Source organism: Rhinolophus sinicus, linkage group LG06 (genome assembly GCF_036562045.2).
Source record: "Rhinolophus sinicus isolate RSC01 linkage group LG06, ASM3656204v1, whole genome shotgun sequence".
NCBI lineage: Eukaryota > Metazoa > Chordata > Mammalia > Chiroptera > Rhinolophidae > Rhinolophus > Rhinolophus sinicus.
The window spans coordinates 12,938,456-12,964,911 of NC_133756.1; the positions used below are offsets into that span (position 1 = coordinate 12,938,456).

Consider the following 26,456-nt stretch of genomic DNA (forward strand, 5'->3'; position numbering starts at 1 on the left):
TGGGAATGTTTCTGTCCCTACCAGGATTCTTTAGAGCAGCCTCCAACTGCTTCTCCACTGTTCTGCCAGTGCTTTCCTTGCAGAGGGCTTCGTCAGCTGCTAAGCCCACCCAGTGCCACCATATCATTACCCACTTCAGAAATTGCCCGAATAACCAGCCGCCAACTTGAGACCCTGTTTGTTAGTAAAACAGCAGAGCTCTGGCTAAAGGCGCCTTTCACTGATTTTTTGGTGGCATGTGTTGGATGCTGGCCAGCTGGGTTGAAATATTAATAGTTTGCTAAATTACTTGAAACAAAATCCCATCATGCAGATTTCTGCAGCCCTGCCAGGGCCAGGGTAGGGACTCTGAGTCTTCACGGGCTTCTTCTGGAGGAGAAGCTGCTGAACCTCCAGGAAGGGACTGGGTTGTTTTACTGTGATACTCTGTTCGGCTTCCTAAATCCCCTTTTTCCTCATTGCAAATGGGGGAGTTGATTTCCTACTTCATTTTTGTTGATTAGATTTTTGTCTCCCAAAGTTCAGTGATTGAGGAGCAGGTCCCTGTTCTTGGCGGCGGAGGGAATAAACTGGATGCTCTGGGCCTCAGCCACAGACTCACTGAGACCAAATCCTTTCCTTCCTGGTTTGATGATGGGTGGGACTTCTCTGAGCACCTGAACATACTCATTCACTTAATAACTGTTTATTGAGCACCTGCTATGTATCAGGCACTATTTGGGGTTTTCTTTTGGGTTGTTTTTGAAACTTTCATTTATTTTTCTGTTTTAAATAAATGACTCTCGAAGGCCAAGGATTCAGGCACCAGGACAAGTAATGTAACTTGGCCTGCGGAAGGGGGGAGCCCCTCCCCACCAGGCACGAAATGCCTGAGAGCCTGTTCAGGGACAGGCTGCAGCTGCCTCCTGTCGCTCTCATCCTCTTCCCCTCCTCACTGAGCCCTAGTTCTGTCTGGATTCTAAGGCTCCAGCAGCCACAGCAACAGTAGGGCCTTTTTTTTTTTTGGCGGGGGTGGGGGGGGTGAAGGGGCGGAAATGCTGTGATTCAGGATTTGCCAAAGCAGTGACGGCAAAGCCCCTTCTGGCCCTCAAGGCTATCCCACCTTATTTTTCCTGTCTGTCCCTGGATTGGGGTAAGGGAGCTGAGATGTCACCAGTGGGGTATGTGTGTATTGGGTGAGGGAGGGAGGAGAGGGGGTGGTCTAGTGAGGGGAGTTCTCTGCTGGCCAGAGGAAGAGAAGGGTGCTCCGTCACAGGTGGGGACTTACAGCTAAGTTTAGGGTGAGGTGCAGGAGGGCGCAGGCTTCAGAAAATGCTCAGACCTCCGGCTGGAGTCCTGTCTCCAGGAGGGTCTGGGGCTGGCAGAATGCTTCATTTGGGGGGAAATGCCCAAATCAATAATGGAGCAAAGGGAGTGGTCACTCTTGAATTGCAAAAGCCTTATCTTTGCATGGGCCAGGGGCACCTGCCATGCCCTTCCCTGCTTCTGCTTGGAGCAGCTTTGCTCACTTACACAGCTGTGAGGCTGGGAGCCCCCAGGGGTACAGATCAGATCTGAGCCAATCTCCCCTAAACATCCCCTTAGTGAAAGTGGCAGGAGTGAATGTCACTTCTCCTTTCGTCATCCAATTCCATGTCTGTTTTCCTCATGGGCCTGGGAACCGCTGGAAGGTAAGAGCCAAGTCTTCTAATCTTCTGCTGCCAGCTCCTGCCCCAGGACTAGCACGCAATGGGTGCCAAAATTCACAGAGGACTTCCTGTGTGCCAGGCCCTGGCAAGACACCAGGGATATGTGAGACCTTGCCATAGCTGTACAAAGGCTGGGAAGGGGTCTGCCCAAAGTGAGACAGGAGGTTACTGTTCTGACCACCCCCAGGTTCTTCCCACAGATGTTCCTCAAACATGCAGTGCCATCCTAATGCTCACAATTTAGGATGTGCCCAGAGGAAGGTACCCCACCCCTTGACCTCCCCTTCCAGAGTCCCTGACCATCCTGCCCAGGCAGTGGAGGCCCACGCCCAATCCATGAGAAATTAAGCCCTACAATTCACATCCTGGTTTGTACCCAAGTTGGGGACTTTTATTTACAGAAAGGCCTGCGTGGACCTAGGGGAGTGGTGGGAGAAGGTGATGCCAGAAAAAGAAGGGAGATGGGTGTTTAAATACTCAGATGGGAGGGAGGCAGGGAGGAAGTAGTGGGGCTGGCTTAGCGATGGCTACCTCAGGTAGTCACCCATCAGCAGTCACCCAGTAAGCCCAGGGGGTGAAATGGAATCAGGAACCAGCAGAGACCTCAGTCCACCTGCCCCAAGGACAAGATGGCCAGTGGAGGATGGCGCAAATTAAGGAGACATTTGTTTTGGTAACATCTGAGCGGTGCTCCAGGAAGGAAAGCCACTCATCCTCTTTGGAGCTGGGACTCTCCAGGGACACTGGCCCTGTCTGTTGGCCTCACTTTTTCATTCTGATGCCCTCCCTTCCCTTCCCCCATGTTTTAGAATTTCCTTTTCCTCAGGACTCCGGGGTCCCAGACAGAAGGTCCTGGGAAAGCTAGTTTCCTGGGCTGAGGGATGGGGCACATGTCCACCCAAAGGGGACCTAGTCCTTTCCCCCAGGATGCTCGTCGGGCTCTGTCCTGGCCTGATGTTCATGGCCCCTTGATGGATCCAGCCTCTGTGAGGCGTGCAGAGGCATAGCCTGAGGCTCCAAGACAAGCCGCAGGCTCACAGAAGCCCGGCAGCCCCACGGGGCCTGGCAGACCAGGCCGGCCTGCCTCTCCTGGGGCTCCTGGGGACCCTCGATCTCCATCTTTGCCATTGATTGCCTGGCCATCCCGGCCAGGGAGTCCTGTGAAATGGAGAAGGTCAAGATATCAGGGCCTCCTCCTGTCTAGAATTCATAAGTTCCATTTTTTGGGAGGTGGGCAGGGAATGAAGCCAAGGACACCACAGGAAGAAGGGACTCTGCCCCAGACACACAGGTTGAGAGTCACACAGATGGTACATTATTCCCAACTCTCAATCAGTGAGTCTTGGGAGCAAATGCTCTTTCTCTCCATGAAGCAGTTTTGATGCTACCCAGAAAGTACTCAGAATCCCAGCTTCCAGTTCCCAGCCAGACCTCACCCAGAGCCTCCTGGGTGCTCCAAAGGGAAGGGAAAGCTGGGTGTATGGCACTGAGCTGGCCGAGCATGAGGCCTCCATGGAAAAAAGCCCCTTTGTCTACAGGTCATTAATCCCAGAGCTGAGGGAAAAAACTGCTGCCGGGCAGGGCCAAGATCTTACCTGGGATCCCTGGGGGCCCAGGCATTCCAGGATGTCCACGTCCCATGTCTCCCCGGTCACCCTTCTCTCCACGTTTTCCTGCAGAGAAAAAAGGGGCCTTAGTTTTTCAGAATTGGAAAATGTTTTTGTTTTTACTTTGCTTGCTATTTAATTTCTATTTCACACATAGCAGTTACTCCTGTTTTGTGCTAGTTTACAATAAAGGAAAGTTGGAAATGATTACAGAACTGGTTAAATAGAGGCAGGTCCAGACAAAGGATGGACGACTAGAGCCGATAAAGTTCATCACAGGGACATGTCTAACAATAAGGATAGCTGGCATCCACTATTGCCAAGCAGTGAACTAAGAGTTCTATGTAAATTACCTCTAAATATCATCCTCATGACAACACCATGAGATTGTTGTGATTAATATCCCCATTTTACAGATGCGGCTATTACAAATCTAATAATAACATTATAAATCTATGATAAATCTAAGGCCTAGGGAGATTAACAGGTAATTTGTCCAAGGGCCACAATGAGAAAGTGGCAGAGTCTGGTCTCATCCTCATCTTGTGACTCGACTCTTCCTGCTTTACTGTTTTGTTCATCTGTCTCCCCACTTCTAGAGACATGGGAAGATGTTTCCAGGATGCCACTAAGCAAATTTAAAACAAAAACAAAAACCCCACATACAAAAAACGAAGTCTTAAAATAGTACATTCATTTTCATCAATTTGCTCCCTAGGAAGAAAGCCCAGGAAATTTTGTGCTGGGAAGGGGAATGACAAAAGAAGAGAAAACAGGAGGCTGAGCAGTTAGCCCGCTTGAGACCCCTGGGACCAGCCTGGCCCAAATCCCATCGCCTGGCCCCACTCCCACCACAGAACACTACTCACCTTTGGGCCCTGTGTTGCCAATCTGACCTACAGCTCCCACGATGCCAGGAATGCCCCGAGGGCCAGGGTGCCCATGGGGTCCCTGTTTGCCTGGGTACCCAGGAGGCCCAGGGGGTCCTGGGAGACCCATCATGCCGGCTGCACCCAGGGCTTCCCTCTTGGCACTCACAGCCACCTCTGCCAGTTGCTCTGGAGGGAGGGAAGTAAGGAGATGGGTCTGTGACATGGATGACAACTCAGAAAACCCTCGAGGCAGAGCCTCCTGACAGCCGCCGGCCTCTGAGTGTGCAGACAGAAAAACCCCGTTTAACCACCCCCTTCCTCAGGCCGTTTGCTTAAGTCAGAGGGCCAGAGAGGGCAGGGATGTATGGAAGGTCCCCAGGCCCTCAGAGGCAGAGCTGGAATGAGCACCCAGGACTCCAGACACTGGAGAAAGGGCACGTGGAGAGACTCCTGACGGGGCGTGATGCCCTGACCTAGCCTGTGAGGAGGGGCTTGCTGCCCCCTCCCCTCACCTTGCAGCATCTTCAGCACCACGTCCACGATGTGCTGGTCACTGGCATCTCGGCCCTGGAAGCAGAGAAGGCCTTTCAGGAAGAAGCTCCTGGCTATCAGGGCTGCTGCTCTTGTGCCCTGTGACCCCCTCCTGCTCCCACTTTCTCCCCCGATGTGTTTCCAGCATCTGACTGAAATCCCTCCTGCTGCACCCACACCCATCCTCTCTCATCTGGAACGTGGAACCAAACTCAGGGACGCCAGCTTCCTCAGGGAGCTCCTAGCCTTTGGGGCTTAAGCGGCACCGCGAGGAGATTTCCTACCCGGGAGACCCCCTCCCCGGGGGGCCAGCTCACCGCCACGCCCTGTCGCCCGGGCTGTCCCGGCACGCCGCGGTCTCCAGCCAGTCCTCGAGGGCCTGGGGGCCCTGGGAAGCCCTGCACCCCGGGGGCGCCCGCATCTCCGCTGGGACCCCGGTAGCCCGGTTCTCCACTGACTCCTTGCTGCCGAGGTGGGGTGGATGCAGAGCCGGGTGAGGACGCACGCGCCGGAAGGGGGAAGAGATATAAAAGCGGGAGGAAGGACGGGTGGGAGAGCGCGTAAGGGGGGAGGGGCAGGGTGGGCGGGGGCCTGGGGAGGGGCGGTCCTCCCACCGCGCCGAGTGATGGGGGGGCGGTGTTAGCTGGAGAGGAGGAAAGTGGTGTCGCAGGGGCAGGACTCACCTGTCCCTTGGGCCCCGGCACTCCAGACTCGCCCTGCAAGCACAAGGAAGCGCGGTCACCAAGTGGTGGGGCCCCGAGGCCACCCGCCGCTTCCCCAGCCACCCCCACGCAGCCCGCTCACCTTCTCGCCTTTCTCTCCGGGGAGGCCGGCCACCCCCGGGTCGCCCTGCAATTGGAGAACCGCGAGTCTGAGCAGCGCTCGCATCCCGCCCCATCCACCCACCCCCGCAACACTCAGGACGCCTCGAGGCCAGGGAAGTGGAGGTGCTGGTACTCACCACTCCGCCACGGGGCCCGGTCTTTCCCGGGACGCCCTGGAGAAAGAAGGGAGTGGCGGACTTGGTGAGTTTTCCCCAACCCCGGCTCCCGGCCACACTCCCCGGACCCCCCACAGGGAGTAATTTTTTCTGCCAAGATTTGGAAGCTCAGGAAGAATCTGAGCTCCACTCCCCAGGGTCTTAGGGTTTCTTTCCCAGATATTTTCCAGCCCCATTTGGTACCTTGTCCCCTTTGATGCCTGGCAAGCCTTGTGGCCCTGGAACTCCCGGGGACCCCTGCACCCCCTTGGCGCCCTGAGAGGAAAAGAAACCATAGGAGTAAATCAAATGAGGTGCCCAGACATGCTCCCCCCACCCCCATCTAAGTTGCCCTGCACTTACCGACCGTCCTTGAGGGCCTGGCGGCCCCACTGGCCCCCTCTCACCCTGGTCACCCTGAAATGGAAAGAGATGGTCACACCAGGCTATCAGCATGGGAGGCCTCCCCCTGTCTGACCTTACATGGTCAGGGTGCCCTCCATTTCTGTGGTCACCAGCATGGAGGTCCTTTGCTCCACTTCACAGACCAACAAACTGAGACCCTAGCTGGGGAGGCCTCGCACAAGGCTGGGCAGGACAGGCAGATGCTGGAGTCACTGAGAGGACCCAGATTCTGGGTCCAGCAGAGCCAGCAGCTGCAAGGACCCCAAGGAGGGGCCACTGTACCAGGCACTTACCTTCTGCCCTATGAGGCCCCGGGGACCGATTTCTCCTGGAGGCCCTGGCTCTCCCTGGGGGACAGAGAAATTGGGGGTAAGCAGTAGGCTTGGTGGATTCCTCCCTTCCACACCTAGCTAATGCCCACCCATTCTTAGGTCACAGCTAATTTGCTTTATCAGGGAAGCCTTCCCTCACTCCCTTTTTTTTCTTCAGGTCTCTTTACTTTTCCTTCATAGAACCCAACACAATTATGATTAGTTGTCATGTGGTCATTTATTTAATGTCTGTCTCTTCCACTAAACTAAGCTCTGTGTGAATAGGAGACTATCTATCTCAGCATTTAGCATAGTTGCAGGTATTTGGTGAATGTTTATGGAATGAATGAATGAATGAACAACTCTGTCTGCTGGATTCTCAGCCCCAGTCAGCTTGGTCATGTGGGGAGGTCATATCCCAGAACAGAACCAGTCCTCACCCTCACTGCATCGTACAGAGAGAAGGGAGCTTCCCTGGATCAGTGGCAGTGCCCTGACTGGCACCAGGGCACCCCCAGGCTAGGGCTTCATCCCACAGTCTCACCCAGGCCCCACATACTGAGTGCAGGGTCATCTGGCCTGGGGATGGGGGGCAAAGCAAAAACCCTTGTGTCAAAGGAGGGAGCACTTACCTCCTTCCCGGGGGGACCAGAGAATCCGGGTTGGCCCTGTTGGCCTGGCTCACCCTACAGGAAAACACAAGTCTCAGGTCAGTCTGGGTGGCCCAGTCAGGCCCTTGGCCTTGGAGAAGCCCAATGAACCCTAAACAGACTTTGGAACCAAATGAGTTGGGGAAAGGAAAGGGTATTCTTGGTCAGGTCCTCTGGACTTCATTGATTTTCCTGTGTTTGTTTCTCTGAATTTGGAGCCATGCCATCCTGTCTCCACTGAGCTGGGATGAGGGGTGGGGGGTGGGAGGCAGCCGGGAGGTGGTTAAGCCCAGGAGACTTGTGTCCAGGCTGAGTTGCTGAGCCTGGGGTGAGGCCTGAGCCTTGCGGTCTACAACACACCCCTGGTCCCTGCCCCCAGGCTCTCTTGCTCAGATTAAGCCATTCTGCTTCCAACTTGGGGTTACCTCACCTTATCTCCAGGGCCGCCTTTTGTCCCAGCCTGGCCTGGCACACCCTGTAGAAAGAAGTTGACATCAGTTTCTGCCCTGGCATGGGGGAGTTCCATGCACCTGTGCTTTACTCCCCCAAATCTAATCCAGATCTCCTTCCCCCTTGTGGGAGCGGAACAACAGAAGGCCCAGACAAGTCATCATGAACTGGATTATGCCCAGCGCCCAAGCCCTAGTGGGAGAAGATGGGGGGACAGAGGGGCCGGTGGTCCACGCAGAGAAGAGGAGCACACTGTGTGCCCATAGGCACATGTGACACATGGGTGCAGACAGGAACAAAGCCTACACATGGGCACGTTAGCAGGCCGTGGTCTCAGTACCTCCAGCAGGGAGCAGGCAGCAGGGAGAGGGCAGGACGTAATGTGTTCCCATGGACGGGGCTCCCAAAAGGAGTGGGACAGAGGCAGGGCTGAATGGTGAGAAGGCACAGAGCATTCTAAGCAGAGGAACGGGCAAAGGCCTCAAGCCGTGGGGGCAGAAAATCCAAGGCAGTGTTGAGAAAGGAGAGGACGAAGAGGGGCAGTGGCTGACAAGGCAGCAGGGGTAAGCTGCCCCGGTTGAGGTGGCCCTTGAATGCTGCGATGAGCTGTGAGGGCCAGGACTGTCGCTGTCCTGTTCATAAAGTTTCTCTACCACTTCGTGCACCTCGTGTACTCGGTGACTTTCTTGATTGACTGGATGGAATGACTTTCATGGAGGCAATGAGGGCCACGGAAGGTGCTGTAGCACGGAAATGCTCTGATTCTACCTAGGCACCATGGAGGATTGGAATGGCCAAAAGGTGAGGCCTAAGCCAGCCAGAGGCCACAGAGGTAGTGATGAGGCCTGGGCTGGGGGGGTGGGGACAAGGATTAGAGCAAGAGCCCTGGGTGTGTGGATTTTTACTTCATCAGCCACTCATGCCACTGTGGGGAGGTGGGCAACAGAGTGGCTGGCGTCTCTGAGGAGGAGAAGCAGCTTGCCATGGGGCAGCCTCTGTGGGGCGGCTCCCATGGTTCCGCCCCATACTCACTGGTAGGCCCTGGTGGCCTGGGTTTCCTGGCCGTCCTGCCAGTCCTGTACTGCCCTGGGAGAGACAGAGAACCAGAGACACAAATGAGAGCTCCACCCAGAGGATCCATGGCTTCTACCCGAATGCAGGCAGGAAAACTATGGCCCAAGGGCAAGAAGGGATGTGTTGATGACACTCCTGAGGGTTCCAGGCTCCTAGGCCTCCAGGATCAGATCAGTGTGATGGGACTGAGGGCCCGAGCTGGGAGGGCCCTGACCGCTGCCCCAATCCCACCAGCAGTCCCCACTCCTACCTTCATGCCAGGTATGCCGAGGAGCCCGTCCTTGCCATCGACACCCGGGGAACCCTGCTCAGGAGTAGAGTTGGGGGTAGACTCACAATGAGGAGATGCCTGGGTTCAGGCCACCCACACATGTCCCTCTGTGACAGCTGCATTGTGCAGGTAAGAAGTGGGTCTGGTCATCTTGCGGAGACCCACCAGCCAACCGGGGGAAGGGAGTGGAAGTAGGAAGAAGACTTCAGGGGCTGGACCACAGTCCTTCTCTTGTGTGGGTGGCAAGGGTCCCAGATTGCTGCAAGTTTCCCATGACCTCTCCTACTTCACCACCACCCTATTTACAGATGGAAAAACTAAGGCACAGAAAGGGCATTTCCTGAGGTGACAGAGCCTACAACAGTTCAGTCTAGAGTCCCAGGCTCCTCGTCCTCTGGGGGCTTGGACAGAGTTGACTGGACCCCACCCTCTGTCCAGGTGGGCCTGGGTCACTTACAGTTGTTCCTTTTGGGCCTGTTACTCCCTGGGGTCCTCGAACACCTTGGCTGCCCTGCAAAGTACATAGAGATGAGCTCACCTTCACGATGCTGAACCCCTGTCTGTTCAGAGGCAAAAAGCTGAAAACAGTGACCTCTATCCGAGGGTCCCTCTGGCACAAGCTACACTGTGCAGGGGCTGGAGGAAAGGGGCCTGGGAGTGCCCTTTTGGCCCTGGACCCAGTGGATGGGAGTAGAGGTTGGTGCCAAGCAGTGGGGCTGGGCTGGGCAGGGCTGGGGGTGGTGAGAAGGAGCCAGCAACTCACTGAGACCCCACCAAGGCCCTGAGCTCCACTTACGTTACGTAACAAAGAACCAAATGCAATGTGGGGGCTTTGTTTGGGTCTTAATTGGGACAAGAACCCTAAAGAGACACCTTTGAGGTAACTGGGAAAAATTGAACACAGACTGGCTATTTGATCATGTTAAAGAATAATTGATCATTTTGTTGGTATGAAAGTGATATTGTGATAACATAAGAAAAAAATCCGTATTTTTAAGAGATAGGTACAGAAGTATTTAGGGGTAAAATGACATGATGTTAAAGATTTTCTTGAAATGTCAGAGTGAAGCCATAACAAAGTGAAGGAAGGAAAGGGGAAAAGGGAAGGGTGACGTGAGCATAGCAGAATGTTAATTTGGGGGAGATAGGTTAAATGGGAGTTCATTATATCATTCTCTACTTCTGCGTATGTTTTAAAACGTGCATAATAAAAACTAAAAAAAGAATAACAGTTAGCTTTACTCTCTGCTCAATTTTTTCCTGTAAATTTAAAACTCCTCAAAAGAAATAAAGTCTATTAATTAAAAAAAAAAAAAAAGAGTTAAGAGAACCGGAATCCGGACCAAATCCCATTAGCCCCATGACTGATTTGCTGGAATTTCACTGTGTGGCCCCAGTGACTGTGGGACTAGGTCTCATGGTCTCTCCCCAAGCCTGAATTTGACCCACAACAGACTGGGTTTGGAGGACTGGGGGCGGGGGGAGCTGACTGGGCTGGGCAGAAACACTGCTTCCCTGAACCAGTTACCCGCGCGCGCACATGGCTTAGGTGCAGCCCAGTCCTGCCCAGTGCCCCCAGGAGCCCTGACTGGACAAGAGGAGCCTGAGGACTCACCACGTCGCCCTTCTCCCCAGCTCGGCCTGGTGGTCCCCGCGGACCTTCCTCACCCTGGCAAGAAGGACAAACAGGAATCCAGGTTAATCGCCTCAAGCGGAGCTGTATCCCACCTCTTTGCAGCCCAGGAGCTCCAGCATGGAGGATGTATGTGGGGAGGTGCCAAGAACAGACTTACTGGTGACCCAGCGGCGCCAACGGGGCCCACCATGCCTTTGTATCCACGAGGTCCCTGGGTAGAGGAAGGAGGTGCAGGTCAGTTCTGGCTGGACCCCTGAAGCCAGAGGGCTGTCAGGGCATCTCTTGCAGGACACCCCCAGACTCACTTACCGTCTCTCCTTTGGGTCCCGCCATGCCTGGGTAGCCCCTGACGCCCTGGGGACCCTGTCAAGACAGAAGAATGACAGCGATGGTAGCTGCCAGGCCCATTTCATGCTACCTTCTCTGACCGCCACACCTAATCTTCACGATGCCCCTCTGAGATAGGCAGCAGAGTCCCAATCTCATAGAGGGGACACCCAGGCTCAGAGATGGGAAGGGACTCGCCAGGGTCACTCAAAGGGATGGTGGCAAAACCTGGGCCTCGCCCAAATCTGCTGACTGACAGCCTTGGTTCTTGCCCCCCAATTCCTGACAGCCTCAGTCTCCCTCTCCCCACCCAGAGACATGCCAGCTGAGCACAGGCATCTCTTTTCCAAGTTAGAGGCGAGAGCAGGGGGCTGACTCTATGAAGGTCTCATAGGACGAGGAGAGGGGCCCCAGGAGAAGAGGTCCTTACCGGCGGTCCAGGGATGCCTTGCTCTCCAGAGGCACCCACTTCTCCTTTGGGACCCTAAGGGGCAGGAATGAGTGATCAGACAGGCAAGTAGATCGAGGGACATGTATACAGACAACCAAAGATACCGTCCCTTCCTGGTCCCATGTGACAGACGGAAGGGGAAGCGGAGGCCCAGCCAGGAGAAGAGACTTGCCCAGGACACAGTGACCTAGAACATGGGCCTCCTGCCCCCCAGCTCAAGGCTCTGTCCCCAGAGACCCACAGGGAGAGGAGAAGGAAGGAGGAAGGGGGCGGAACGGGTAGGGTCTGCTCCACATACCCTTGTCATAGTCCTCTGCCCTTATACATACCGTCTGCCCCATGCGGCCGGGATCTCCCAGAACCCCACGTTTGCCAGGATGCCCCTAAAGGAAAGGACAGAGCTCAGTGTGAGGTCCCCTCCCAATCACCTGCTCCATCCTCCCAAGACAGGCCAGGGACTAGCTCACCTTCACTCCCCGCAGCCCTTGGGGGCCTTTCCCACCTGCTGGACAGTTAGTTGGGCACTGAAAAGAAAATTCCATAAGGGTCTGTGGTCATGGACCTGCCTCAGGCTAGCTGGGCAGTGCTTCCCCATCTTACCAATTTCCAAACCCTCCTCTCACCCCACCTGTCTGAGCCACTCTGTGCAGCCCCGCCCCGTTTCCCACTGATGCCGCTTCTCCCCTTGACCCACCCTATCTCCACTGCCGCCCCTCTCCAGCTGACCCACCCCTTCCTTGCATTAGCCCCACCCCAGGACCACCTCTCACCAGGAAATCCGCACTGCCTTCCAGGCCCTGGATGGTTCCGGGGCGGCCCTAAGAGGAGATGAGTGGAGATGGAGCCTGACCTGAACCTTCTCCACCCCAGGCTTTCGCCAAGGACCCTTCTTCTTCCCCAGCTGCACATTGCCATTGGGAGATCTGAGGACACTTACTGGTTTCCCAGGGGGGCCCGGGGGCCCTGATGGTCCCTCTGGTCCAGGATCCCCCTGGAAGCAAAAGGGGCCCAAATCATACACCTGCCCAGCCTTCCCTCCAGGTCACCTCCTGAGGTCTGGGCTCTCTGAGAGATCAAGGTCTGATTGACAAGGGATGGCTCCAGCCCTTGACCTCCGGAAAGACCTACTGCAGGATGGGCTCGGCAGGCGGGCTTTGTGCCCCAGCCCTGGAGGAGCTCCCTGATGGCAAAAAGCAGGCCAGGAACTCCTGGCAAGATCCCTAGCCTGCCAGCTTGGAGGCAGAGTGAACAGAGGGTGTCTGGTGCTCACCTTGGGGCCTGTGATTCCAATCTCACCAGGGAGCCCAACAGGTCCAGCTGGTCCCTAGGAACAAAGATGTCACTGGCCAGGATGCCTTAGAGAGTTAGCCCACCCAGGTGCAAAGGACGGGACAGGCACCCAGAGCCCCCTTCCCCACTTTTACTTTGCAACATACCCCAGAGGACTGACAGAGGAGGGCTTTAAGGATGAGAGAATCCCAGAGCCATTGGATAGGCCCAGAGATTTCCGGCAATTCTCCCCTTTCCTGACACCATCAGAACATGCTGGCCCCTCCCCATGATGGCCAGTCCCCTAGAAGCCCTTCTGTATTCTTCTTCCCTAGGAGTCTTAGGGACCCTGCCCCACCCCGAGGACTTACAGGAGGTCCAGCGAAGCCAGGGCCCTGAAACGGAAGGAAAGGAGATTGGGTTCATGGCACCTTCTTCAAGCCCTCCCTACCCCCAAAGGGTCATCCAAGCCTTTGCAGGTTATACTCACCGGCAGGCCAGGGGGACCTGGGAGCCCGGGCTGGCCCTGCAAGAGCAATGGGAGAAACTCAGAGGCTGTGGTCTCCTGGGTCCCTGGTCTTCTCTACTGCAGCCCCTCCCAAACTCTGGCTCTAGATTGCCCATGCTAAGTCTCCAGCAGGCCACTTACCTTGACTCCAGCAGTCCCAATAGGGCCAGGCTCCCCCTTGGCTCCAGTTAGACCCTGGGGAAGAAAGAAGATAGATCAGTGAGAGGCAAACCCGCTCTCTGATCCATCAGGCAAGGAGGTCCAGAGGTCTCTCCTGGGTGACTGCTTTCACCCCACTCTTTGAGGGTCTAGGAGCCTCAACACCTCACTTTCCCTTCTGCCCAGTTCCCATGGTAATTATGGGAGGCAGACAGGCAGAAGGATTATCCTCTTTTGAAAGATGAGAAACCAAGTCTCAAAGATTTGTCAGCCCAGGCCTCATGCCTCCCAGTTTAGGAGTCTAGAACACCTAGATATAAGTCTGGAATGGTGATTTTTTTTTTCATGTCTGCCCTTGGCAACTTTTTCTGAGCCTTAGTTTTCTCATCTGCAAAATGGGTTAATAATCATGCTTACCTCTCTTAGTACATATGAGAACTGATGTGGAAAGCAATGTGCTTTGTAATCTTTACAGGGTGTGGACAAGTTAGAGGGCCCTGGTGGCTGGGCACATCTCTGGGTACCTCTTGAGCCAAAAGGGCAATGGCCCAATGGCCCTGGCTGTGTCCAGGAGCCTGTGACCTTGGGGTCCCTGGGAACTCTGTCGTATTAGCCAAATAATGTTCCTCTCCTGAGTTTCACCTGGGGCTGTGAGGGGGTGGGGTGGGGAAGGAAGAGGGGAGGAGAGGATGGGGACAACAAGGACAGCTCTTCCTAGAGTATTCAGTCTGATACTTGGATGCCAGAAATGTGGGAACAAATCCTGGCTGCTGCAGACAAACAGAACCACTCTGCGGATCCCATTTGCCCATGATACAATACTCCTAGGGTGGCTGTAGGGTTCCAGAAAGATTACAAGTCACATGAAGAGGAAGGGGGCTCATAGCTGCAGAGTTTCCATCCTGCTCCCACTCTCTGAGCAGAATATGAGGGATGATGCCAGAACCAGGCTACTCACATCAATCCCGGGCTTCCCGTCCGGCCCGTCAGGCCCCGCTTTGCCAGGCTCTCCCTTAGGTCCCTTGGAAACAGAGGTGGGGCAGATATTAGCCAGAGAGCAAGAACTGGAAGGATCAAAGGTCAAAGAGGAAAAAGCACTCACCGGAGGGCCAGGTTTCCCAGGGGGCCCCTTGTCACCCTGCAAGATACAAGTTGGTGAGAGCAAGCCCTGGCTCATGCTACCCAAAATGGGCCCACACAGGCCCTAGATGACCAGTCCCACATGCCTCTCTCTTCCCTATCTTCTCTTCTGTCCTGGGTCCCCTCAGCCTTGCACTTTTTAGGAAAGTAGCTCTGTTTTCCTCAAAAAAAATAAAAAATTCATAGGTTGATTGCGATCAACCCCAGCTAGGCTGGCGAGGGTGATATCAGCATGCATGTGGGTTTTAGGCAAGCCAGTGCTGGTGAGGTATCAGTTATAAGACTTGCAGATGGGGTTGTGGGCTCCAAGTTATCTCGGAGCGCTGGTGCCTCTTGGATTTGGGGAAGTGTGGAAAGAAACTTTTAGAAAAACATGAAGGGGAGGTGAGTGAAGTAGGCAGTGACTGTCCTCTGGATTGGGGTCGGGAAAACAAGAAACTGGGACAGAAGCAAGGACCAAGAGGGCCTATGAAGGAGGCAGATTCAATCTTCCCAAGGCAGAAAGGACCTCCTTTCCCCGGTGACAAAGGACCCTTGGTGGAGGACAGGAAGGGTCTGGAGTCAGATCCAGCCCCAGAGAGGCCTCTAGGCATTTCAGAGCCTGCAGCATCCAGGGACCTGGCTGGGATCCAGGGTGCTGTGTTTTGGGGGTGGGGGCACCGGGTTGAATAGAAGTCTGTCCAGATGGGTAAACATGGAGCTGACCTCCTGGGGGAGCCTCCTGAATGAGGTATTTAACCCTCGCCGCTAGGGAGAGCAGGGAACAAGCCCAGATGGTTCTAAATCGGGGAGAGACATGCAAAGGGAAGAGACAAGGGTCTGGCCCCAACTAGTCAGCGATCTGGCCAAGGCTCCCACGTTACTCTGAAGAAGCATCCAGACGTGCCAGAGCACAGGGCGAGGGGTTAAGGCGTCTCCCACTCCAAAAAGAAGGGAGAGGAAGGGAGGAGGATAAGGAATCGCTGTGATCTGTGGTGGGCAGACAGCACAGCAGCTCCTTGTCGGTGGGCAGCTATAACGGGCTCTCCATCTCCCCGCTGGTTTGAGGTTTTTGCAGAACAAACGGGCTCCTTGTGGTGTGGGTCGGCGCCGCCTACTGGCGACAGGGGCCACTGCATCTCCAGGCACCACCTCCACCACCCTGCCCCCAGGCTCACAAAGTTCGCCTTTGTCCGCAGCTCCCTCCCCATCCTGTCCCAGGTTAGAGACTCACGTCGATGCCGTCGGATCCAGGCACTCCCGGCGGCCCCGGGGGCCCCGGGGGCCCCGGCTCTCCTGGCGGACCTCTCTGAAAACACACACAGGGGTGCAGCCTTCAGACAGTGCAGGGAGCTGGGCGGGCGTCCCAGGAGTGCACCTCCCCCAGGAAAGACAGCTCCTCAGGGAGCAGCAAACTCCCGTTTATTGAGAACCTGTGGTATACCAGACACTGTGTACCATTACATATAGTATCTTACTGAAAGCTCAGAACTGTGAGAAGGATACTATTTCGAGTCCCAGTTTGCAGCTGAAACAGGCTCAGAAAGATTAAGAATGATTGTCATTATAAAGTGGTGGAGCCAGGATTCCGTCCTAGTTCCGCCCAGCTCCTTCCACCGCGCTACCCTGTGCTGCCGTGGTGGGGAATAGATGGAGGTCCTGATGGCTCAAATCAGTCACCGATGGTACAATGAAGGGAAGGGTTGTTCGTATTATTTTTAGATGAACAACGGTATGCATGGTGAGTAAGCCCTCACTCCCCTCCACATGGTGTGGGTAAAACCCCAACGGAAAGTGGGGAAGTCTGCGGGGGGGGGGGGTAGTCGTGGGGAGGGGAAGCCTGTACTCTCCTCCCATTCAGCGCACCCCTCTCCCTAGGGTGACCCTCTTATGGAGGCCAGTCCCGACCCAAGCTAGGGTTCCGCGTGTGCCTGGTGCCCGCACCCCCTCCTCGGGTTGGAGACCCGCAGAGAGCTGCGAATCGCACAGGGCACTAGACGGCACCCTGGCCCTGCCCCACTGCGTCCGCGTCCCGTTAGATCCCCAGCCCCCAGGCGGCCCTCGGAAGTGACACGCGGGCTCGCGAGCCCCACGGAGAAACAGTGGCGGGGCGAGAGCGGCGTCTGGCTGGAGCTGGCGCCCCCTGGGAGGAGGAGGAGGCGGAGGCTCCCGAGCCTGGTGAATGGGCACCATTGTCTCCCCCGCCACCTGGGCTCGCGGGGCTGCCAGGAACTAGCGCCAGCTCCTGTCCCACGCTGCTGTCCCTGGCAGAGCCGAGCGTCTCGAGACAGGGTCCCTCCAGCTCCCCGGCTCATCGACTTTCTTTCATGGTGCCGGGATGCGCCCCAAATGTGCACCTACCTAGGGGACTTGCACCGCCTGGCTGTCCGAAGTGGCCCCCTGGGCTAGGGAGTATCAATAGAGGATGGAGGACAGGCAGAGCCCTCACCAGACTCCCGGGTCCTGGATCCCACACCCCACACCCCGCACCCCGACCTCGGCGCCGAAGTGGTAGCGGGACTTACGATCTGCGCTAGGGCGAGCCCGAGCACCTGGAGGAGGATGAGGAAGCTGCGGGGGGCGGCCCCGGCAGCCATGGCAGCGGCGGGTTGGAGGAGGACGGGGTCCCGGGTCCACGCACGCACCGACGGCAGAGGCTCCCCGCGCGGCGCTGGCTGCTCTCAAACGCCGCGGGCCCGGGCCCCTGAATATGCGGCGGGGCGGGGCGGGGGGCCCGCGGGGTCTGTCACCTGAGAGGACCGGGGAGGGAGGACGTGTCCTCAGCCCAGCTCCGCCCGCTCGGTCCAGCTGCCAGCGCCCACCCTCCGTCCTCGCCCCGGACTTCCCGGAGGCCCTGGCCCTGAAATCCGAGAAGCGGCCGCAGGGCAGGACGGAGACTATGGTCCCGTTTCTGTGTGAGGTCCCCCTCCAGCCTGACCTCCAGGGCCTAGCACTTTCCCCCTGACACGCAGCCTGCGCTCCATCACTTGCCCTCCGTCCTCCCCACTTCTGCCTGCGAGTCTAGGTCAGTCCTCTCGCCAGGCTGAGCTGGCCTCAGGTTCTGCAAACCTCTCAGCAGGCTCTGCCCAGCCCCCATCCACCTTTTTACTCTCCACACACAAACAGGCGTCTTCCACATTACAACATACCCAAGCCCTTCCTGGATCAGCCATCCTGTGAATACCCCCATCTGCCTCCTCCCTCTCGTTCACTGCTAATCCCTTAGCAGAGTTGTCTGCACCCCACCGCCAAACTTTTTCTCCCTCTCACCTCCTTACCTCTTCATCAGCTAGGAGATAGATCAGTCTCTCCTGAAGGTCACCAGTGAGGTCTAACACTTTTCCAGTCACCAGGACAGGCTGTTGGCACCTGGGACTGCCCTTGGCCATTCAATTCTTGAAGTCTGCCCTGTCCAGGCTTCCACCATCCAAACCCTTCTTCTTCTATTGCCTTTTCTTCTCTGCACCTCGTTTAAGCACTGGAGTCTCTAGGATTGGGTTTTCTCGCTCCCTCGGAGTGATCTCCTCCATGCTCATGGAAACAACCACCATCTTATATACCAGAGTTTCCAAACCCCACCTGTCCAACATAGCCTTTCTCCGGAGTCCCTTACCTTCCCTTTCATTCACTTAAGCAATATTGATAAAGTGCTTAGAAATCTGACTCTGTCACTCACTTTAAGTATAACCATCTAAAACTATGTGAAGTCTCAGTTTCCTCATCTGTAAAAGGGGATAATAAGAGTCCTGATCTTACAGAATTTGTGTGAAGATTGAATGAGATAATGTATGTGCAGTGCTTAACCTAGCACTAGCACATAGTAGTTGCTTGATACACTTTAGCTTTCATTATGATTTATTCAGGATCTTTAGTTTACCAGGCCTGCACCCAAGGTGGGGAAGATAACCTCAAACTGCAGATCAGTCAAAATAGTCAAGGAGATTACCCTCTGGAATTTAGAAAAGTCTAACTCTACTGGGCGTTTTGGCAAAGGGCCCTGGGTTTTGAAGGGTGTTCCTAGAACTGAGTTTGGGAAAATGGGCTTGAAAGAATTTAATTGGTCTGCCTTACAGAGTGGGGGAGAATTTGGAGTTTATAGAAAGTAAGATGAGGACAGGAATTGGTGAGAGATGGATGATGGGCATTGCCTGGGGTGGGTGGGGTAATATGCGCAAAGGACTTCTAAGAAACAGGATGTCCAAAGGTGTTGGCTTTATGTTGTTCATTTGTTCCTGTCTTTGTGGGCTAAACACACAAAGGCCTTGTGTTGAGCAAGTTTTCTTTTTGTGTGTGGAAATTATGGAAAAGTGATGAGCTTTACATTTGGACAGCACACATTTATACAGAGGGTGCCAAAAAAATGTATATATATTTTAAGAAAGGGAAAAAAGCTATTAAAATTGTAATACTCAGTATATACTGATAACAAAAGATGAACACAAGTCATGTGTATACATTTTTTTGGCATCGCGGTATATTAGTTGTCTGTTACAGCATAGTAAATCACCTAAAACTGAGTGGCTTAAAACAACAATTTCTTGGATCAGGAATTCAGGAATGGCTCTGCTGGTTGGTTCTGACTGGAGGTCTGTTAGGAGAGTGCTGGCATATAGTGGCTGGGGTTGGCATCATCCAGAAGCCTTCTTCACACACGTGTGGTGTCTATACTTGGAAGCCTCTGACAGTTGGGGCTGGAACAGCTGGAATTTCTCCCACTCTGTCCTTTATCTCTTTGTGGGCTTTCCATGAAGTCTCACCAGCATGGTGGCTTCAAGGTATCTGAACTTCTCACATAGAAGCTGAGAGAGAGAGAGAGAGAGAGAGAGAGAGAGAGAGAGAGAGAGAGAGAACACCAGACGGAAGCAGGATTGCTTCTGAGGACCTAACCTCGGAAGTCACACAGTGTCAGTATCACCACATTCTTTTTGTCCAAGCAATCACAAAAGTCTGCCCAGGCTCAAAGGGAAGGAACAGAGGCCCCGCCTCTTGTTGGATGAGTATCGATGTGACATTTCAAGAAGAGCATGGAGGATGGGACATATATTGGTGCAGATATCTTTGGAAAATACAACCTACCAATTTTGGGATTATAAACTGAACCAATCCAGTTGGTTCCAATCCAAGCTGAAGCTCAAAGCTGGGGCCGACTAAGAGAGGTCTTAGGGAAGGCTTTGGATCCACAAGCGGTTCCAACCAATTGCATATAGCTCTTAAGGAGCAGGAGACCCTGAATAAATTGAGGGTCATCTATCCACATTCCTGGATAGGAAGATTCAGAGTTGCAAAGATGTCAAATTAATCTGTAAACTCCATGCAATCTCAATAAAAATCAATGAAGTTTTCATGAAACTTGACGAACTGATTCTAAACAGATTCTAGAAGAGAAATTGTTTTATAATTTTGTGGTAAGGAAAACTTTGCTCAGCAATACACAAGCCATGAAAAGATGTTTAAATTTGCCTTCATAACACTTATTAAAATGTCTGTTTATAATAAGAATATGTAAATAAAATTAAAAGACAAAGAAGAAATAATCACAATACACATTACCAGACCAAAAACAATTAATATGGATAACATACAAAGAGCTTTTATAAATCAATAAGGATAGAGCTTTCTATCAAACATTTAAAAGAACATCTAACTTGAATGATCAACAAATTTTTTAGAAAAAAAAACCCAAAAAACACTCCTAAACTCATTTTTATGGGGCTAATGTAACCTTGATATCCAAACCCGTGATGGGCAGTAAGAGAAAGGAATATGAGAGGCTAATCTGTTTTATGAACACAGATGAAAACAGTTTATTTCAAATGTCAGCAGGTTGAATACAGCAATCTATTAAAAGATACATCATGACCAAGTTGGTTTTATACTAGGAAAATAGGATGGTTTAAAATGAGAAAATCTGTTAATGTAATTCACCACATTATTAAAGAAGAAAAGTTTAAGATTATCTCAAGGATACAAAATATATATAGAGAGAGAAAAGGAAAGAAAAAAAGAAACTCAAATGTCTGTTCTTGTCTTTTCACCTGCCAAAATAATTTCCCTGCAAGAACAAGCCTGAAAACGGGGGCCCAAGAAGCCAGGTCCTGGGCCAGAATGAGGACTGACACCACACCCTACCAGCCCCACTCTCCTGAAGAATGCACAGAGCCTGGAAACATCCTCTCTGTGGATGAGAGCAAAAAATAGGAGGAAGGGAAATGTTCCTTCTAGTATGTTTCCTTTTCATCCAAATTAACTCAAGATTTCTTTCCTTTCCTTCAATAAAAATTTAAATCTCAAGCATAAAGATATTTTGTGTTTGAGCAGAGACTGAATCTGATTCATCCTCTGTACTCCCCAAAAAGCAGATAACCACAGAGTTTTGAGTGAGCAAGTGACATCAGTAAATCAACTCCCAGCACTCCTTGGATTCATGGACTGAGACTTCCCTCAGGACCTTCCCTACCATGCGCTTTCACTCAGGGGCAGGTTCTCAGGGTTAAGTTCAGAATGATGAACTAAGTTGTGTTACACATGGCCCAAACCACCAGGCTTTCACCGCTATCGCCTTGGTCATTCTGCAAAACACCACTTTGTTGCTCTGTGTTTCCCCTCCTTGAGCCAGCATCCAAGTTCTCAGCCAATCTCCCATCCCAACGTTTTCACTGTGTCCTCTGAAATATTGGTTCAATGATCAGCAACCTTCCTGCCTGTTCTCAATTCCTCAGACCACATCCTCCATCCCTAAGCCTGGACCTCCCTGGCAACACTGATTTCCTGCAGCTGTCTCAGAAGAAGGCCCTGAATTCCTCAGTCAGGAAGTGGAGTTACCGGGAACGATGCTGTACCTTGGCTCTTTGTCTTCTTGAAGGAAAGAATTCCGTCAAGAGACAGAGTTTGTGCAGCATAGAACAGCAAGAAGTTTATTAGTAAAAGCAAGTATACTCAGAGACATGGAGAGGGCTGACCCAAGAGAGGGAAGCAGCCTCTCCTCACATTGTGTGAGAGTTTTTATTTCTATGGTAGAATTGTCTCCCCACCCCCAGTACCTCTCATTCTCCCAGCTGGCTTGCCTCATACTCCCTTCTTGCTCCCAAGGGTGCCTGCGCTTGTTACAATGCCCCTGAGAAGCGGGGCATACATTCTGATAAGCAGGATGGTTTCTTTCTCTCTCTATCTTCTAACAATACACCCCTTTGATTTAGGGGCACATGTGAGCCTGGAATCCTGCTGGGCTAGTAAGGCATTGGTGCCCTACGTGAGGGCAGCTGCAACGGGTCTTGACCCAAGTAGGAGCTGCAGCAAGGGGCTTCCTAACTGGCGTCTCACCTTCTCCTGTTTATTTCTATCTATCTAACCACCCTGTCAGTGGGACCAGTGTCCACATTGTCTCTTTAAGTGTTTTTCCAGACACAAGCTTATAGAAACCTCTGTTCCTTTAGGCACATGCCATCTGGTTCTGTAACCCCTTTTCCTCTTTTCCCTGGCTCACTTTTCGTCACTCACTAATGATTTGGGCCCCTGAGTCTTATCTTCGCCTCCTCTCAGAGTCCTGCCATCTGGGGGCACTTCTACATCTTCTTAAATGACTCATTTAACAGTTTGGCTTCTCAACAACCTCATTTTTGATGGCTGTCTCTTTAATACCACTTCAGCCATAATCTCAAGGCCATACCCAGGACTTTGGTCTCAACCAGAAGTGCCCCACCTCTGAAATATTAAAATCAAACAACCCTGACCCACCATGTAAGAAGTCTGACCATCCTGCTGGGAGACTACCTGGAGATAGAGAGGGGCCCAGCTGAGCCCAGCCTTCCAACTGTCCACACCAACGCACCAGGCATATGACTGAATACTCAGCCGGGGATACTCAGCTGCATTTCCACTGTTTCTGGCTCAAGGTGGGTACCTGTGCATTTCCTCCCCTTTCCACTAAGATCACAGCATAAGGTGATGCCGTTTGGGCTCTGCACAAAAAATGGATGACAGAGTGGGGAGTGGGGCTGAAATCCAGCTTGACCACAAGCTGGCCACAAGCTTTGTATGCTGGTCCCAGCCCTCCTTAGAGAAGAATTCTTAGAATCTTCTTTTGACTTGAGGCCTGGATCACTTCAGTTTACCAACCTCAGACCTCTAATCTCTAACCTTCCAATCTCCTGACTCTTTCTCCCCAACTCTGGAAGGAGGGTTGGATGTGAAGGGCTAGAAGAAAAGACAGTCCCACCATTTCCCCCGGTTCCCACGCTTTCCTTTGTTCCTGGGACTGTCCAACTCCTGGCCAGGAATAAATCAGTCTCTCTAGTGCTCTGGGGCCACCTAGTGGTCCCCTGCCGCAGCGCACCATGCTGACAAGTGGAATAAAAGCCCTTTTCTCAGCGAGCTAGCTCTTAGGGGGATGAAATGGGGAGAGAAGACAAAGCTCTGTGGGAACTCAGGAAGGGAGAGAGCGTGGATTCTGGTGAATTAGAGCTCAGAATTTGTGTTTAGCTAGACTTGGATCCTGGTTCTACCACATACTAACTGAGTGACCGTGGGCAAGCCACTTCACCTCTTTGAGCATGAGTCTTGATGTCGGTGAAGTGGTCGGCACAGTGCCCAGCAAGCTTTGGATATTTTAGGTAGAGGAACTTTGCAAGCAAAGGCAGGGAACATGGCAAATGTTCAGAATACAGGATAGGTAACATGCTCCCTCTTCCCTACTGGGAAGAAGGTCAGTACCATGGAGAAAGGTGGGGGTCGGGGGGAGCATGAGTCTCAACCATAGCACAATGAGAGGAGCTGGAACCCCTTCCTGGAACCAGCTGCCCCCTCTGGGCTGAGACCCAGTCCTAAGTAGGTTTGCTCACCTGGCCTCTGGCTGCCCTCACATGCTTAGGCAGAAAACGCCAGCCTCTAGGCTTCCTTCTCAAGCTCGAGCAGAGCTCTTCTAAATACCTTGAAACTGCCCAATCCTGACCCTGGTTCCATCTGACTCACTCTTTGTTCCATCTGTTTCTTTCCAAATTCTTACAGAACATTGATGAACTGCAGTGTTGGCTTCCGTGAGCTACGTCCTTCTGAGGTTCCTCCTGCCTCTCCAGCTCATCCTTCTCCTGCTCCTTTGTGGGTGTCTTTTCTCTGCACACCCTCATCACTCCAAAGGGACCTGTCCTGTCCTTCTCTTCTTACTTCCCATGTTCTTCTTGGCTCATCCAACCCACTCCACTGACTTTAATTAACACCTGTATATTTTCCCCAGAGTTGCTTATCCAACTACCTCTTGAATGTTCCACAGGCATCACCAACTTGATATGTGTAAAATGAAATTATCGGCTTGCCTCCAAACCTGTTCTTCTTGTGTAGCCTACACAGCCAATGGTTCCACCCTCTGCCCTATTGCTTAAGCCAAAAACATGGGTGTCAGCCTTGACTCTTTCCTCTCTCCTCCGCCAGCAATATTATCACCATGTTTCAGTCACCATGCCGCACATATGTTTATCTAATCCACCCACCTTCTTTATCCCTGCCGCAACTTTATACACCATCCACTTTTGCTTGGATTATTACAGCCACCTCTGAATTTGACTCTGCCTCAGTTTTGCCCATTTGCCTCTTGTGTTCCCTTCTGGGGGCTCTAGAGAACAGTCTATTTCCTAGCCTTTTCCACCTTCCAGAGGCTTCCCACTTTCTTGGTTCGTGACCCCCTTGCTCCATTTTCAAAGCCAGAGAAGTTCCATTGCTCTGACAATTCTTCCATAGTCAAATCTCCCTCTGCTTCTCTCATTGTCCTCTTCCACTTTCAAGGATCCTTGTTATTGCGTTGGACCCACTCGGATACTCCGGGATAATCTCTCCATCTCAAGATCCTTAATTGTGTCTACAAAGGCCCTCTTGCCATGTTATGTAACATATTCACAGCTTCTGGGGATTAGGACACAAACATCTTTAGAGGCTATTATTCTGCTTGTCACAGTCCTCTCTCTGCCCCCAAATATTCATGCCTGCCCTACATGCGAAATATCCACCTCATTCCAAAAAGTCCCCCCAAAGTCCCAGCCCATTAAAGTATCAACTCAAAGTCCAAAATCTCATCTAAATCCCACCAGCTCATAATGCCTGATGGTATTAGGTGTTACTTGAGATTTAGAGTAATCTATCCTGGGATGAAGTTCCTGTCCATCTGTGACCTGTAAAACTAGAAAACTAGTTCTCTGCCCCCAAAATAGAAGGGTGGGACTGGCATAGGAGAACAGACATTCTTGTGCAAAAAGAGAAAAAAGTGGGAGAAATAAAGGAGTCATCAGTCCCAAGTAATTTCAAAACGAAATTGGACCAACTTCATTAGGTTTCAAAGCCTAGGAATAGAATACTCTTGTGGCTCAAGGTTCGGCTCTGTGGGCCCACAGCTGGGTAATTTTATCATTCTGTTTCCTGCCAGCAGAACTGTGGGGGTCTGTCCTGCAGCCTTCTTTTATTTCATACTCTCACTGTCCCTTTCAGTCCAAGTTCCTCTGTTCCCTCTTAGTATAAAATTCTCAAGAACCTGGGGGTCTCTCATGTGTGTTTCAGGGATTCACTCCTTTAGACGAGAGGCTCCTTCATGATCTTCCCAAAATAAATCCATTTCTATAATTTGGCTTCTGTTGAGCTAGCAGAGAGGATCTATGAGTCACATACTAAATTTCTTCCAAAAGCCTTTTATGAGACTGAATACTTAGAGCTTTTCATCTTTCAGAGATATTAGCAAAATGTTGTCCAGCCACATCCTCAGCTTTTCCTTCGAAAGCACCCTTTCCCGACAGTGAATCTTTTCATTTTAATATCATTTGCAATCTAGACAGGCTGAGAATTCCCCAAATCATCAAGTCCTAGTTCTTTTTTGTTTGACAATTCTCTCAATTTATCAGTTTCCCCTCTCATTTTTCTCTAAGCAATAAGAAGAAACCAGGGCACACCCTTCAACACTTGGCTTGGGAATCTCCTCAGCTAAATATGAAAGTTCATTGGTTCTGAGTTCTGCTATTCATATAACTGCAGGACACACGATTCTAACCTTTTTGCCACTGTGTAACAAGGTTCCCCTTTCCTCCAGTTTCCAATAACAGGTCCCTCATTTCCTTCTGAGCCCTCACAGGCAACTTTTACATCCATATTTCTACCAAGTCTGTTAACAATGATTTGGGTGTTTTCTAAATTGACATGTTTTCTCTACCATGCGCCTCACTGCTGAGTGCTCACCGGCAGTCAGTAACATCCACATTTCTACTAACAGTCTGTTGAAGGCGATCTAGGCTTTTTCTATTATGCTTCTCAAAGGTTTTCCTGCCTCTGCCCAATTCCAAAGTCACCTCCACATGTTTAGGTATTTGTTACAGCGGTACCAAAATCTATATGAGTTTTCTCTCACTGCTGTAATACATTACCACAAACTTAGTGGCTTACAATGATACAAGTGTGTTATGTTAGAGTTCTGTAGGCCAGAACTCCAGCACGGAGCTAAGATGTGAGCAGGCCTGCGTTTCTTTCTGGAGACTCTAGGGCAGAGCCTATTACCTTTCCTTTTCTACCTTCTAAAGGCTCCCCACATTCCTTGTCTTGTGGCCCCCTTCTTTCATTTCCAAAGCTAGCAACTATGCATCTTTCTAATCATTCTTCCTCAGCAAAACCTCCTCTGCCTCTCTCTTCTGCCCCGCCCCTGCCCTTCCACTTTTAAGGATGCTTTCGATTACACTGAATCCATCTGGTTAATCTAGGATAACCTCCTCATCTCATGAGCCTTGATTTAATCACACCTGCAAAATCCCTTTTGCCATGCAATGTAGCATAGTCACAAATTCCAGGGATTAGAATGTAGATATCTTCAAGGGGCCATTATTCTGGCCTCCCCCCCCAATTTTAGCCAGTATAGTCTTTCCAAACAAACTCAGTTATGCTAGTCTGTGCTAAGTGAAATATGTCACTGAAAGACAAATACAGTCTAATCTCACTTATATGTGGAATCTAAGAAAAACCCAAGCTCATAGATACAGAGAACAGATTGACAGCTGCCAGAGGTGGGGGCTGGGGGATGGGCAAAATGGGTGAAGGGGGTCAAAGGTACAAACTTCCAGTTATAAAATAAATTAGTCATGGGGACATAATGTGCAGCATGGTGACTATAGTTAATTGTACTGTATTGT

General features: G+C 52.1%; 1 protein-coding gene across 2 annotated transcripts; it reads right to left on the reverse strand.

The window, feature by feature from the left end:
- Positions 1 to 2,051: 2,051 nt before the first annotated feature.
- On the reverse strand, positions 2,052 to 17,031 carry COL9A2 (collagen type IX alpha 2 chain). Of its 2 annotated transcripts, XM_019737171.2 has the most exons (32): positions 16,833 to 17,030; positions 15,542 to 15,616; positions 14,291 to 14,326; positions 14,147 to 14,209; positions 13,171 to 13,224; positions 13,012 to 13,047; positions 12,893 to 12,916; positions 12,523 to 12,576; positions 12,190 to 12,243; positions 12,023 to 12,070; positions 11,720 to 11,776; positions 11,582 to 11,635; positions 11,232 to 11,285; positions 10,784 to 10,837; positions 10,632 to 10,685; positions 10,454 to 10,507; positions 9,296 to 9,349; positions 8,818 to 8,871; positions 8,526 to 8,579; positions 7,474 to 7,518; positions 7,026 to 7,079; positions 6,376 to 6,429; positions 6,041 to 6,094; positions 5,882 to 5,953; positions 5,660 to 5,695; positions 5,503 to 5,547; positions 5,382 to 5,414; positions 5,016 to 5,162; positions 4,680 to 4,734; positions 4,165 to 4,353; positions 3,284 to 3,361; positions 2,052 to 2,846 (listed from the first exon to the last, which is right to left on the reverse strand). In XM_019737171.2, exons 1-32 carry the CDS (start codon positions 16,902 to 16,904, stop codon positions 2,647 to 2,649), a joined length of 2,067 nt encoding a protein of 688 aa, XP_019592730.2. In that variant the 5' UTR covers positions 16,905 to 17,030; the 3' UTR covers positions 2,052 to 2,646. The 2 variants fall into 2 exon arrangements, with proteins under 2 accessions (XP_019592730.2, XP_074190583.1); XM_074334482.1 differs by lacking the exon at positions 5,016 to 5,162 and having other exon boundaries at positions 2,515 to 2,846; positions 16,833 to 17,031.
- Positions 17,032 to 26,456: the final 9,425 nt, after the last annotated feature.